Source organism: Phasianus colchicus, chromosome 2 (genome assembly GCF_987193195.1).
Source record: "Phasianus colchicus chromosome 2, bPhaCol1.hap1.1, whole genome shotgun sequence".
NCBI lineage: Eukaryota > Metazoa > Chordata > Aves > Galliformes > Phasianidae > Phasianus > Phasianus colchicus.
Genome location: NC_143437.1, coordinates 95,709,975 through 95,722,823, shown reverse-complemented (window position 1 = coordinate 95,722,823; position 12,849 = coordinate 95,709,975). Strand labels below are relative to the sequence as shown.

At 37.9% G+C, this 12,849-nt stretch overlaps 1 protein-coding gene across 6 annotated transcripts in view; it reads left to right on the top strand.

Moving 5' to 3' along the window:
* Positions 1-12,849, top strand: part of KIDINS220 (kinase D interacting substrate 220) — a 61,620-nt gene that overhangs the window by 5,877 nt on the left and 42,894 nt on the right. For all 6 annotated transcript variants that reach the window (XM_090136352.1, XM_090136353.1, XM_090136351.1 and 3 more), the window contains 11 exons: positions 126-224; positions 1,072-1,170; positions 2,715-2,813; positions 3,748-3,849; positions 4,327-4,425; positions 5,943-6,140; positions 8,060-8,158; positions 10,039-10,137; positions 10,857-10,955; positions 11,846-12,023; positions 12,442-12,606. In XM_090136352.1, the coding sequence (XP_089992478.1) occupies positions 126-224; positions 1,072-1,170; positions 2,715-2,813; positions 3,748-3,849; positions 4,327-4,425; positions 5,943-6,140; positions 8,060-8,158; positions 10,039-10,137; positions 10,857-10,955; positions 11,846-12,023; positions 12,442-12,606 (1,336 nt within the window). The remainder of the gene's footprint in view (positions 1-125; positions 225-1,071; positions 1,171-2,714; positions 2,814-3,747; positions 3,850-4,326; positions 4,426-5,942; positions 6,141-8,059; positions 8,159-10,038; positions 10,138-10,856; positions 10,956-11,845; positions 12,024-12,441; positions 12,607-12,849) is intronic.

Below are 12,849 nucleotides of genomic sequence, written 5' to 3'. Positions count from 1 at the left end.
CAGCTGAAAGCTGGGATCTGAACTTTATGATCTTCACTAGTTTGGGACCTTTTATTTTTTAGTATATATGCATAATTTGTGTCACTTCTCAATGCATCGCTTTTTACATGTCATTTTAATTTCAGAATGGCCAGACTCCACTCATGTTGGCTGCTGAACAAGGCAATTTAGAAATTGTCCAGGAGCTTCTCAAGAAAGGAGCTAATTGCAACTTGGAGGATGCAGTAAGTATTAGCACTGTTAGGTACTGCAACTTACCACAGAGGGAGAAGAATGCTGCTGCTGATTTTTTTTTTTTTTGTAGGGAATTAGTACTGTAAAAAGGAATTACAATGATAGTGTTGGCTGTCATTGAAATAAGAGGATGGGTAAAATAGAGAAATACTGCGTCAACAAAGAGTTGATATCCAAGTGATTCTTCTTGTGGCATTAGTGATGTGGTCTGTTAGGCTTGTTTTTTGTTTGGTTTCTGTGTTTTTCAGTAAGTATCGAGGGAGAATTTAGGTTAAAGGATTATTTCACATGAAAGCCAGAACAGAGACAAGTAGAAAAGAGGACCTGCAGCCACCTGAAGTAGCAGCAAAAGGAACTCTGATCCCCCTGAAGCAGGATCACAGATACAAGAGGCAGGGCACTGGTCCAGACTCCCCTATATATTAGCTCCTTGGGTGTTGGCATTCATTGTATGTGGAAACAGACCACCACCATTTTTTGTGCTCTTAGTCACTGTCTGCTCCTAGCCAGCAGTTCTAAGTGACTTTACATTATTCAGTTATTCTTCTTAGTTTTGCTTCCCCTGTAAAAGTGTTAAGAAATTAATCTGTAGTGAAGTGAGGAGTGGAGGCTGATAGGAGAAGGGAGGAGATGATTTGCAGTCTATAATTCCAGTTGTGTAACTGTCAAGGTGCTTACAACTTTTTACGTACTATTTTAAAAGGTAATTTTTAAGAAGTTGTGCATTTTCTGTTGTGCAAATTTACACTCAGAAAACAATGCAGTAGTTGTTATAATCTTGTAGTATTATGCCAGTACTGTAATACTGAATATCACTTATTATTTTTCCTTTTTTAGGATAACTGGACAGCTCTTATTTCAGCAGCTAAAGAAGGACACGAAGCTATCATAGCAGAACTTCTCAATTATGGTGTCAATTTGGAGCATAGGGATTTGGTATGTGTTGTCCTAGTGTAACACCAAAAGATTCTATATTTTAGTGACAAAAACAATATAGAAAGTTAGAAATGTTCAATTTATTAAAAACATATTGATCTTTTATTCTTCTATTATGTACTGTATCAGTGCTGTTGTAATGGAAAATATTTAAATACTGTTATTACAGTATCACAGTGGTTTTCTTGTGTCTCTCTTACTATTCTTTGGTCAGTATTTTTGTAAAATGTTACTATTTTAGGTTAGATATTAGAAGGAAGTTTTTCACACAGAGGGTGTTGACACACTGGAACAGGTTGCCCAAGGAGGCTGTGGATGCCCCATCCCTGGAGGCATTCAAGGCCAGGCTGGATGTGGCTCTGGGCAGCCTGGTCTGGTGGTTGGTGACCCTGCACATAGCAAGGGGGTTGAAACTAGGTGATCATTGTGGTCCTTTTCAACCCAGACCATTCTATGATTCCTTTTCAGAAGCTGCTTCTTTGTATATGCTTTTAATCTGTGCAGCTGTGCTCACCCATCTAGCAGGCCTTGTCCTCAGTATGCTGGCATTTGATTTCATTTATCTTGCTGAATTTTTAATGTGAAAAAGTGAATGTTACAGTCCCGTCCACCTGAAGAATTGGGGAAATTGCTTGCATGTTTAATGAAGAAGATTAGATTGCTTGGTTGCTAGTTTGTAGAGCTACAGTCATCTCTCTTGACAGAAGAGAAAGCTGGATGCCCCTCAGAACTAGTTTTGTTCTGCTTAAATTGGGAAACCACTAAGAGACTTGAAGTGCTTCCCTTAATTGCGGTTTCACCCTGAAGAGTGAGGCATGCTGCCATGCCATGCTTTTTCCTAATATTGCAATGGTGGTCACGCCTGCTTGGCAAGCACTGTGTTTCTAGGCCTGTGTCAGTCTGAGAGGGACCTTGACCTCTGAAAATACCTATTAGAGAGTAATAAAAATTGTGCTTAAAATTAACAGAGGTACACAGTTGTTTTAAAGGTAGCTTTGGTTACCTGACCGAACACATGCCTTAGACGATGAAACCTCTTTGTTTCCATGCTTACAAACTGAAATGACCATATCTGTAAGGTTTGTAGCTAACTGCTCTTAATTGCTCTCTTAAAAGGACATACAGCATCTGTCAGGAAGGAGGGAGCCATTACATAGTTACTTTTGAGTAGGACATGTAGGTGTCTGTTAGACAAATCAAAAATAAGCCCTTCGTGTTAACTGATTTGAATTTTGGCCTTTTGTTTTAAGGTAATTCATTGTTTTTGATCTGTCCAGTCATTGGTTTGTATGCACTTGAAGTCTGAGTGATGTGTTTACAGAAAATCAGTAATGTTTAAGGTGCAGTATTCTGCCAGGCTTTGCATACAGCAGGAAATCAGCGTTTGCACACGTGCATTTGTAACTTAAGTAAGGTTATAAGGTTGTGCAGTCAGTCCTTGTTATGTTTTGGACTTGAAGAATGGCAAGTTAAGTAACAGTCTACAATTAGGTTTCTAGAGAGTATTTTTCAATGATGGTGTCTGTTTGAATTGTCCTTGCCAGGGAGGATGGACCGCTCTGATGTGGGCTTCGTACAAAGGCCGTACTGAAGTAGCAAAGCTGCTGCTTGAGAAAGGAGCAAATCCAAACATCACTGGCATGGTAAGTGTTTGCCTTAAGAACCATCTATTTTCTGTTCCCCAGCAAGATGTTGAACATCTGGAATCCTAATCTTACCTTGATTAGCATCTTTGACAGTATAACGTTAATCATTGTACTTTATTAATGGAAGTAATTGTTTTGATTTGGTATGGCAGCCACTGCTTTTTAATTAAAGTAATTAAATGAATACCTATTAGTAAGATTCAAATCAGCAGGAGAGGAGATAATAGAAGAAATCAGTAGTGTATGTAATCTTGCTTGCATAACCATTGTCATTTTTCTGCATCTGTGTATGTTAATGGAGTAACTAATCTGTTAGGTTTAAAACAATTTGTTTTAATTGTTCCATAAGTTATCAAGTGAACTAGATTATAGAATTATGTGCCATAATTGTGAGACAGAATTGTGTAGTTAGGATTTTGAGATTTACTTCAACTTATAAACATTCATACTAAAAAAATATATATACATGCATCTTGACAGGTGATTTCTTGACATTTGAATGACAACATAAGCAAGTTGGTGGCTGATGCAGTAATGACTGCTAAAGGGAAAACCAGTAGCCACTTCCCTTTCTGACTGTGTCCCATTCTGATTCTTCTTTGAGTATGGAGCTTCTGCATGGCACAATTGATCTGCACTGTTGATTACTTAGGGATAAAGCATAACTGATTTGATTTTTCTCTTCCGTTACAAATGTGAATGTGAATTTTTAAGCCTTGTTTAAGGAGTTACAAAATTGTTTCGAAACAGCGGCCTGCTTTTAGCCGTCATCTAGACAGTGTGCTAGGAAACATCATATGTTATTACATCTATTCTGTATATTCCTTCTGCGTGTTCATCACCTCCTAGAATACTGTGATCAATACTGTGTTTGAAAAATTAAAAGCAGTGTTGTTTCCTGTGGTTCATCCTATATTCCTTTCCTTCCAAGCAATACAGTGTTTATCCAATTATTTGGGCAGCAGGACGGGGCCACTCAGATATAGTACATCTCTTACTGCAGCATGGAGCTAAGGTGAACTGCTCTGACAAAGTAAGTTATGCTTTTGTAAGGTTTCATTTCATTAATGATTGGTACATTTCTTGTAAAAATGAATGTTCTTTGCCTGTAATATCTTAAAATGATTGTAGTAGTTTAAATATCTATCCATCTATATATAAATGTGTCAAGTAGTTCAATGCTTGAAGTTCTGTTTTGCCCACGAGCTTAGGATTAGTGTAATTGAGTAAGCCATTATAAATGCAGGAAGTTTTTCCCTAGGATGCTGAAGATGGCTGTGAACACTTGGTTCAGTGGAACATATTTCTGTTTTTTAAGCCATTGGTTGCATAGACTAATAGCTTTTATTGCTAGAATCTTTAGGGAAAAAATTTAGTGGCTTTTCAGATTCATATATTAATTTTTATAATGAAGTTTTATCTTTGTAGTAGCAAATGACTTAAGTATAGGATGAGTACTAAAATGTAGAAGATACTAAATATGACAAAATGTTTTGCATTACTTTTACAGTATGGAACCACCCCATTGGTTTGGGCAGCTAGGAAAGGCCATTTGGATTGTGTGAAATACTTGCTGCAAATGGGAGCTGATGTTGATCAAGAAGGAGCTGTAAGTAACTGCTTGTTTTCCAGTGAAAGATGGAGGCACGTACATCAGTGCTATTAACATAGATTCAGATATTTGCAAATACAAATAAACTTAATTCAGCATGCCTTTTGAAAATACTAATGACTGTTACAACTTTTCAGATGTTAGGGTTGGCTGGTTTTTTTTGTTTCTTTTTGAAGTTTCAGTTGTGTGTTGTTTTATTTCTAATTAAAGCAGATTTCATTATTTAGCCATTTAAATAACAAATAATTGAAAATACTGTTTCAAACTAAATAAGTCTGAATGGAAAATTATGTAGGACAGCTTTTGTTATTTGTATGATTATTTCTGAAGTTAGTATAAAAAAAAAATAAAAAGCCCAACTCTTTCTGAATGGTGTTGACATCCTGATAGTAGATAAAATGGGATGGATTTCAACCAGGACCACATGCTGGGTCCTGCACTTTGGCCACAACAACCCCAGGCAACGCTACAAGCTAAGAGAAGAGTGCCTGGAAGACTGAGGGAGAAATGGACCTGGGGCAGTTGGTCAGCATTCAGCTAAACATGAGCCAGCAGTGTGCCCAGATGGCCAAGAAGACCAGTGGCATCCTGGCTTGTGTCAGAAATTGCATTGCCAGCAGAAATAGGGAGGTGATCATCCCTTTGTACTCAGCTCTGGTGAGGCTGCGCCTCGAGTACTGTGTTCAGTGCTGGGTCTCTCACTACAAGAAAGACATTGAGGCCCTGGAATGAGTCCAGAGAAGGGGAACAGAAAGCTGTGATGGGTCTGGAGCACAAGTCTTATGTGGAGTGGCTGGGGGAACTGGGATTCTTTAGTCTGGAGAAGAGGAGATTCAGGGGTGACCTTACAGCTCTCTACAAGAACCGGAAGGGAGGTTGTGAAGAGGTGGAGGTTGGCCTCTTCTACTGTGTAACTAGCAATAGGGTGAGAGGGAATGGTCTCAGGTTGCACCAGGGGAGATTCAAGTTGAATGTTAGGAAAAATTTCTTCACCAAAAGAGTGGTCAGGCACTGGAATGGGCTGCCCAAGGGGGTGGTGGAGGCACCATCCCAGGAGATGTTCAAGGAATGTTTAGCTGTTGTACTGGGGGACATGGTTTAGTGGGAAGTATTGGTGATGGGTGGACAGTTGGACTGGATGATCTTAGAGGTCTTTTTCAACCTTGGTGGTTTTGTGATTCTGTGCTAATATGAAGTTCTCATATGGCAGGAAGGTGATTGCACAGTGCCTGTGACATTCAGGAGTTCAATTGAATTGAACTTCTCCATTTGCATTTAAAATGTTTTCTTGTTGTAGTGTTAGTATCTCTTTCCTTCTTCCTCTTCCCATTTTAGCTCTTTATTTTTTAGTACAAAGCATAAGCATGGTGTATATGAACATCAGAATGTAAAGCTAAAGAAACATTTGGATCCCTAAAAAAGATGTATCATCGGGTATTCTTCTGTTATTTAAACTGATAGAGTGATGGGTTCTATACTGACTGTAAAACAAAATCTGCTTTGTTTGTTTACAGAATTCTATGACTGCACTTATTGTAGCAGTTAAGGGTGGCTACACCGACTCAGTGAAAGAAATACTGAAAAGGAACCCAAATGTGAACTTAACTGATAAAGATGGGAATACAGCTTTGATGATTGCATCAAAGGAAGGGCATACTGAAATTGTGCAGGATCTTCTTGATGCTGGAACTTATGTGAATATTCCTGACAGAGTGAGTAAACTTTCTTACCGTTTAAATACCAGTGTATGGCATGCAAATTTGTGGGTACATTTTTTAATGGTTCTGCCACCTAGAGGTATTTCCGTATATTGCAGTGTTACAGCTATTTGAAGTGCCTGCCACAGGAGAAAGGAAATAAAATCAGTTTATAAAATGAAACTACCCAAAAACCTTTCTGCTAGTGTGCAGCTTTGGGGTGGTTTTTATGTATATTGGCATTCATGATTATGCTATTAAAATAGTAAATCAACAGATACTGGAAATAATAATATATTTCTTTCAATGCCTCCCCTCATCTTTAACATTTAAAAAAACATTTTATTAAGAAAATTGCATATAGAAGAGAGAGATTTCCACTAAGACATGTAGATGTGATGTCTAGATGCACTGTGTACCTCTGAGCACCTAGAGTAAGAATTACACTGGCCACTCAGGCCTTTTTTCAGTTGCTTACACAGATGTGCTTTGGACCGTTTGCAGTGCTGCCTTGAGTTCATTGTTCTCTGAAGTGGCAGAGGCAGCTCTGCAGCCAAGGGTGTAATAGAGGCTTAGATGCCTAAACTTAGGTGCCTCTGTCAAGATCGCTATTTTATTTCAGGGTAGTGACATGGTTTTAAGGTGTTGTTATCCTAAATTGTGTTCCAGTTCTAAAGTGAATTCCTTGAGGGTTGCAGAGAGGTGAGAAAAACCACCTTGATTTGCTGCATAATTTTAAAAGGATTTGTGGATGTTTTCCCATATTTCATGTCTCAGCTTTATGCATATTGTAGATGATTTTGTGCTGAGCTGCAGTACTGCATGGGACAAGAACTTTGTTCCAGACTACATGCCAAGGCAAAACTTTAAACGTTAAAGAAAATATATTTAGAATCTCCCTTTCCACCTTTTCTCTCACAAAATTCTACAGCTGTGTGTTGTTCTGTGCTTTTGGGAAGAATAAATGACAACTTACAGTGCAGATGACTGCATTCCAAAATAAGTCAGACAACAAGTAGTTCTACTTGTTGTTTTCAAAATCTACTTAAAAAGTAGATTTTGAAAAAGGAAAATCTCTTGTTTGGCAGCCACATGCATAATGATTGCAGTTGATAGAGGACCTGTTACAACTCAGGTTTATAACTGATTTCCACATCTGTGATTTAGCTGTACTTTCATTTATTTTTCTTGCTCTATGATAAAGTAATTATTAAAGAAGTCATTTCAGGATTTCACTTCCTGAAACGATGATTAATCCTTAAGCGTGTTAAAATGAGAAGCCTTAAGCAAAACTGTAACTTTTACATTTTTGTAACTCAATTTACCACAGCAAAATAACTTCTTTCAATTAATTTGAGCTGAAACCAGCCTTTGGCTGCTCTTCTCTCTTATGACAGAGTGTAAACTGGATAGCAGTCAAATCTGTGCACGCGTGCACACACATACACACCAGAGAAATCTTGAAAATCCTGTCATTTTTGAGTATCCAAAGGAGACAGCCAACATTCCAGACTGACTTTAAAGAGGTTATTACTCATGGGGATCAACTTTTATAAGGGCAGGTAGCAACAGGACAAGGGGAAGTGGTTTTAAACTGGAAGAGGGGAGATTTAGACTAAATATTAGGAAGAAATTCTTCACTGTGAGGGTGCTGAGACACTGGAATTGAGGTTGTGGATACCCCCTCCCTGGAAGTATTCAAGGCCAGGCTGGATGGGGCTGTGAGCAAGCTGGTCTGGTGGGAGGTATCCCTGCCCGTAGCAGGGGGTTGAAAGTTTTGTTTTGGCTGTTCAGGTTTTTGATTTGTTTTTTCATCTTCTAAAGAGTGCACAGGCACAATGCCTCTCTGGAGGCTGTAACTATTTTTCATGTTGACTTTCTTTTTTGCTGAACGGAGTTAATTCACCTTCAGTATTCTTCCACAATTTTTCCAGAGCGGAGACACGGTGCTGATTGGGGCCGTTAGAGGAGGTCATGTTGAAATTGTGAGAGCCCTGCTCCATAAGTATGCTGATATAGACATCAGAGGTCAGGTAAGTACAACAGTGTAAATGTTCACATCCTTCCTAAATAGATTGTGAATCTGGATATCAAACAACTATACTATGTATCTAAAAACAGGGCTTTAAAAAGCTTTTCAGATTCTGCTCTACAGGGAGCTCAAATTCCTGTCAAATGTTAGAAATGTCATGTTGCGGTGCAGTCTTAAAGATAGAGAGTGTATGTAACTGTAATGATATGCTAAGCAGAAATTTTTAGTTACTCAGCATAATGGTTGAAAAGCAAAGGGTGTAAACAGAACTTACTCCACCAGCACTGCTGGTGAAATAAAGGTTTAAACAGATTTAAAATAGTGTGAACTATTTTAATACATTTAATATTCTAATGTTTGGTACTTTTTATACTGACAACAGGGGTATCATATCAATGTAGTAGTAATAATGCTAAGCCAGTTATGTCCCTGTATTTGATTGGTTCCCTCTTTAACAAACATCCTTGCTGCAACAAGCAGTTATTGGCAGTGGATTCCATATTTTCTACTTGCCCTTCCTTTCCATTTTTGTCCTTTGTATGGGTTCTGTTTGTACTCTTCCAAAAAGCCTGAGTGCTGACTGAGTTCAGCACTTTTATTTTACGTTCAGCTTGCTTTGTTCTGTGGTGTTCTGGAAGCACTGCTGAGTTCTGCCTGGCCTCCTAGCCCATGTATTCTTTGTGCTCCATCCCCACAGACACTGGGAGCTCAGGGGAGACCCCGAGCAGATAGAAAGTGACTTCAGGGTTTTGTGAACAAGTGCTTGGGAAATGAAGAGGAGCTCAGGTGAAAGGCTTAGCTGTGAGCATCCAGTAGACCAGAGTCTGGCTTTGCAACTGATGTTAGCAAGGAATCAGCTTCCTCACTCTGTTGTCCTGTTGGAAACTCGTGGTTGAGGAAGAGGTTGAGCTGAGAGGAAAGAAATCTCAGTGAGCAGGCTTGTTAAATTGGTGAGAAAGGCTTTAAAGTCAGTTTGCTGTGAAGCCCAGAAGTGAAAGAGGAAGAGCTGCAAATGGAAAAGGCTGTAATGGCTGCTTAGAAGCAAGTTTGTGTTCAGAGTGCTTTCTTGAAAATGTCTCTACACAAATATGCATCTAAAAAAAATTAGTTGCAGTGCAGTTATCAGGCTACAAAAATGTCAGACCTGCAGTCAGAGGTTTCCTGGGTTAGTACGTATCACTGGGAAGAGGGGAAAGAAAACATAATGCAAGATTTACAGCTGTCAGCCTTTCCTCCTGCTTCAGTGATGTGTTGCCTGACTGATCTGCATTCTGGTGCTTTTTGTTGCCCTTCACGTCTGTTTACAGCTTTCAATGTGGATATTATTCTTTTGTTTCTAAACAACCAGCCAGTCCCCCACTACAACAGTTTTATTGGGTTATGCCATAAAGAAGAACTTTCCAAGATTTTCCTCTTTAAATGCTTCAAGGTGATTACTGCCTCTGTGTTCTAACAGGAGGGAAATCTTTTCAAACAGGAACCCCCAAGCAAACAAAAAACAGAGATACACAAATACTACATAGCAGGAAGAAAAAAAAGTTGTTTTAATTTGCTAGAAAATCTGTGTATTTGAGTTACAACTGAAAACCGATATATAGTTTTTGGAGATACATGTTTTGGGAGCTGTTTCAAGGCAGATTGGCTCTATCAGGTTGCTAGAGCGCTCAAGATATTTTCTTCTGGTTTTTAGAATAGATTTTGTATTCTTTGGCCAGATTTCCCCACAAGGTTCCATTGGTACCAATTAGAGTTGGTAGCATTTCCATTTGCCCTGAACTGTACTAAAATTTGCTGATTTGTGTGCTGTTTTATGTGTGATTGCATTTTATATATTTGTTTTGAAATTAATCCTATTGTATTGAAGTGCTACTTTTTTTTTAGGATAATAAAACTGCTCTATATTGGGCAGTTGAGAAAGGAAATGCTACAATGGTGAGGGACATCTTGCAGTGCAATCCTGATACTGAAACGTATACAAAGGTAAGTACAAGAGTTTTGAGAGTATGATTTGCTTTGTTTAATATCTCTCAATTCCCACATGGTATTATGATCTTAACATCAAGTTCAGTTTTTATGAAGTATGAATATCTTGTGTGCTGTTTAAAAATAAGTTATTTTTTCCTTCTTTCTGAAATGCAGAATTTCTTTTCAGTGATGTTAATGTCCACTTTGATCTCTTGCTAACTGAAACTATGAGTATCTGCCCATACTTTACCTCAGCACAGCTGACACTATCAGCAGCAAGCTGGTACTGGAAAGTCTGGGAAGAGCCTTCTGGTATTACTAAGCTTGGTTAAGTTCATCATTCATTGAATGAAAAAAAAAAAAAACCAACCTAAAAAAAACAGGGAAATGTTGTTATGTACAGAAGTGTACATAACATTTGCCTCTCCTCTCAGATATCTTTCATTGTATCTCTATCCACTCCTTCTCTATTTGACACTTAACAGAAATGCATTCTGCACATGTGTTTTTTGCTGCTGTCCAATCAGTCTCTAATAGTGTCTGTGATTCTTTTTTGAGCACAGTCATACTGAAGGATTGTTACCTGCAAAATGACATTTATTTAGAAAATTATCACAACAGTATAGGATTTGATTTGTTACACTGTTACTGCTTTTTGTTTGTTATTGAGTATACAAGGAAGATTTAGTGTGTGTTTATTTCTTTTTTAAATTAGGCTTTGCTTTTATTTTCAGGATGGAGAAACACCGCTCATCAAGGCAACCAAGATGAGAAATATTGAAATAGTAGAGCTGCTTCTGGACAAAGGAGCGAAGGTCTCTGCTGTAGACAAGGTAAAGAATATTTATGTGTTCATTTACTTCAATATATTTAATCATCTTTGTTTTGCAACCAAATTTTAATGTGAACTGCTGAGGCTAAAACAGAAAAAGGTTTTATTGCAGTCGTGTGGATGGAGATGTTTCTGTGTCAGGAATAAAAATTTCACAGATAAATACTGATTCTTAATATGCTCAAAAAAGAGTGTAGATATGGTTATATTAATTGCCAGTCTTTTTTTTTATTTTGATTATTAGCTACTAAACTAAGCAACGCCAAAGATGGATAACAATAACTTGTTGCTGACCTCTTGCTACCTACTTTGGTAAACCTCTTAAGTACTGGAGTATTTATTTGATGCTGTTGGCACCTCTTAGAACTGTCTTATATCGTAGTCATGGAAGTGATATTTTGGATTTGGTGTAATAAGGAAACTTCAAAGCTTTTTTGAGAGATCTGTGCAGACTTTGAAAGAATTCTCTTATTCTATCTCTGAATTTGCTAGCAGACACTTGTTTTCTGAATAGAGACTGCAGTTCCCATGAGCGTTGAAAGAAGATAATGCCTTAACTTCCTCATTATGAGGCCTTTATCTTTGCACTTATTTTTTTTTTTAAACTTTTAGAATACTTTTCCAAGGGGGGAAATGTTGGCTGTAAGGTTTAACGCTGTAAAGAGTTCCTTAAGGTGTATTGCAAGTAAATAATGCATTTGGAGGGATGTGGAACATATTTTCTATGATGGGATTTAGTAGGTCACGAGACTTAAGTAGGTCAGGTTGGTGGTCAAACGTAATAACCCTGAAGATCTTTTCCAACCTAAATGATTCTCCAATTCTATGACATTGCCTTTTCATCTTATGAATTCATGTTAGACATTACTAGCTTTTTTTACTGAATTGCAGAAAGGAGACACCCCACTTCATATTGCTATTCGTGGAAGAAGCCGTAAACTTGCCGAATTGCTCTTGCGAAATCCAAAAGATGGTAGATTGCTTTATAGACCCAACAAAGCGGGAGAAACACCTTACAACATTGACTGCAGCCACCAGAAGAGTATTTTAACACAGATATTTGGAGCTAGTAAGTAAAAGTATTGGCCTAGGAGTGGTTAAACGCACCTTTTATTTTTAATCTTTGCACTGTGACATCGGATACTACACCATTTCTCTTAATCACTTTTACTTAAATCTTGGTTATGTAAGAATTTTCTTTTATTTGCTTTAATTTTGTTGGAGAATTTGTAGTAAGCTGTAATAGTTTTGACAATTGTGTATCACTTCTATAGTTTTGATAACTGTGTAATGCTTATCTAGATGATCAGCGTTCCTTCGAACAAGAATGTAACACCAATACTGCTGTGTTAATAACACTAATAATATTATATGAGAGGGTTATGCACACAAATATAGGTAAACCTGTTGTAATTTTGTGTATCAAAATTGTCATACTGATAGGATTTCTTAAAACAAAGCTCTATAACACAGTGTTTATTTTACAGGACACTTGTCTCCCACGGAATCTGACGGTGACATGCTGGGTTATGATCTGTACAGCAGTGCTTTGGCAGATATTCTGAGTGAACCAACCATGCAGCCACCTATTTGTGTAGGCTTATATGCTCAGTGGGGAAGTGGAAAATCTTTCCTGCTCAAGAAACTGGAAGGTAAAATTTAATGTAGCCTTTTCCGTTGGGTTCAGATACATCTATGGAAATCATCACATCAGCATTAATAGTTTTTGCAGCAGCCATTGGTTCATCTAGTGCTGTATCTGATCTGTGTGCCACACCATAAATAAAAAGCAGTGTGCGTTTTTCATTTTTGAGTGTGATGTTTGTTAACTCCTATGTATTCAGAACACTTTTCAGCATTTCTTTCCTGCTTGTTATTCATCTTTTCATTGTGTG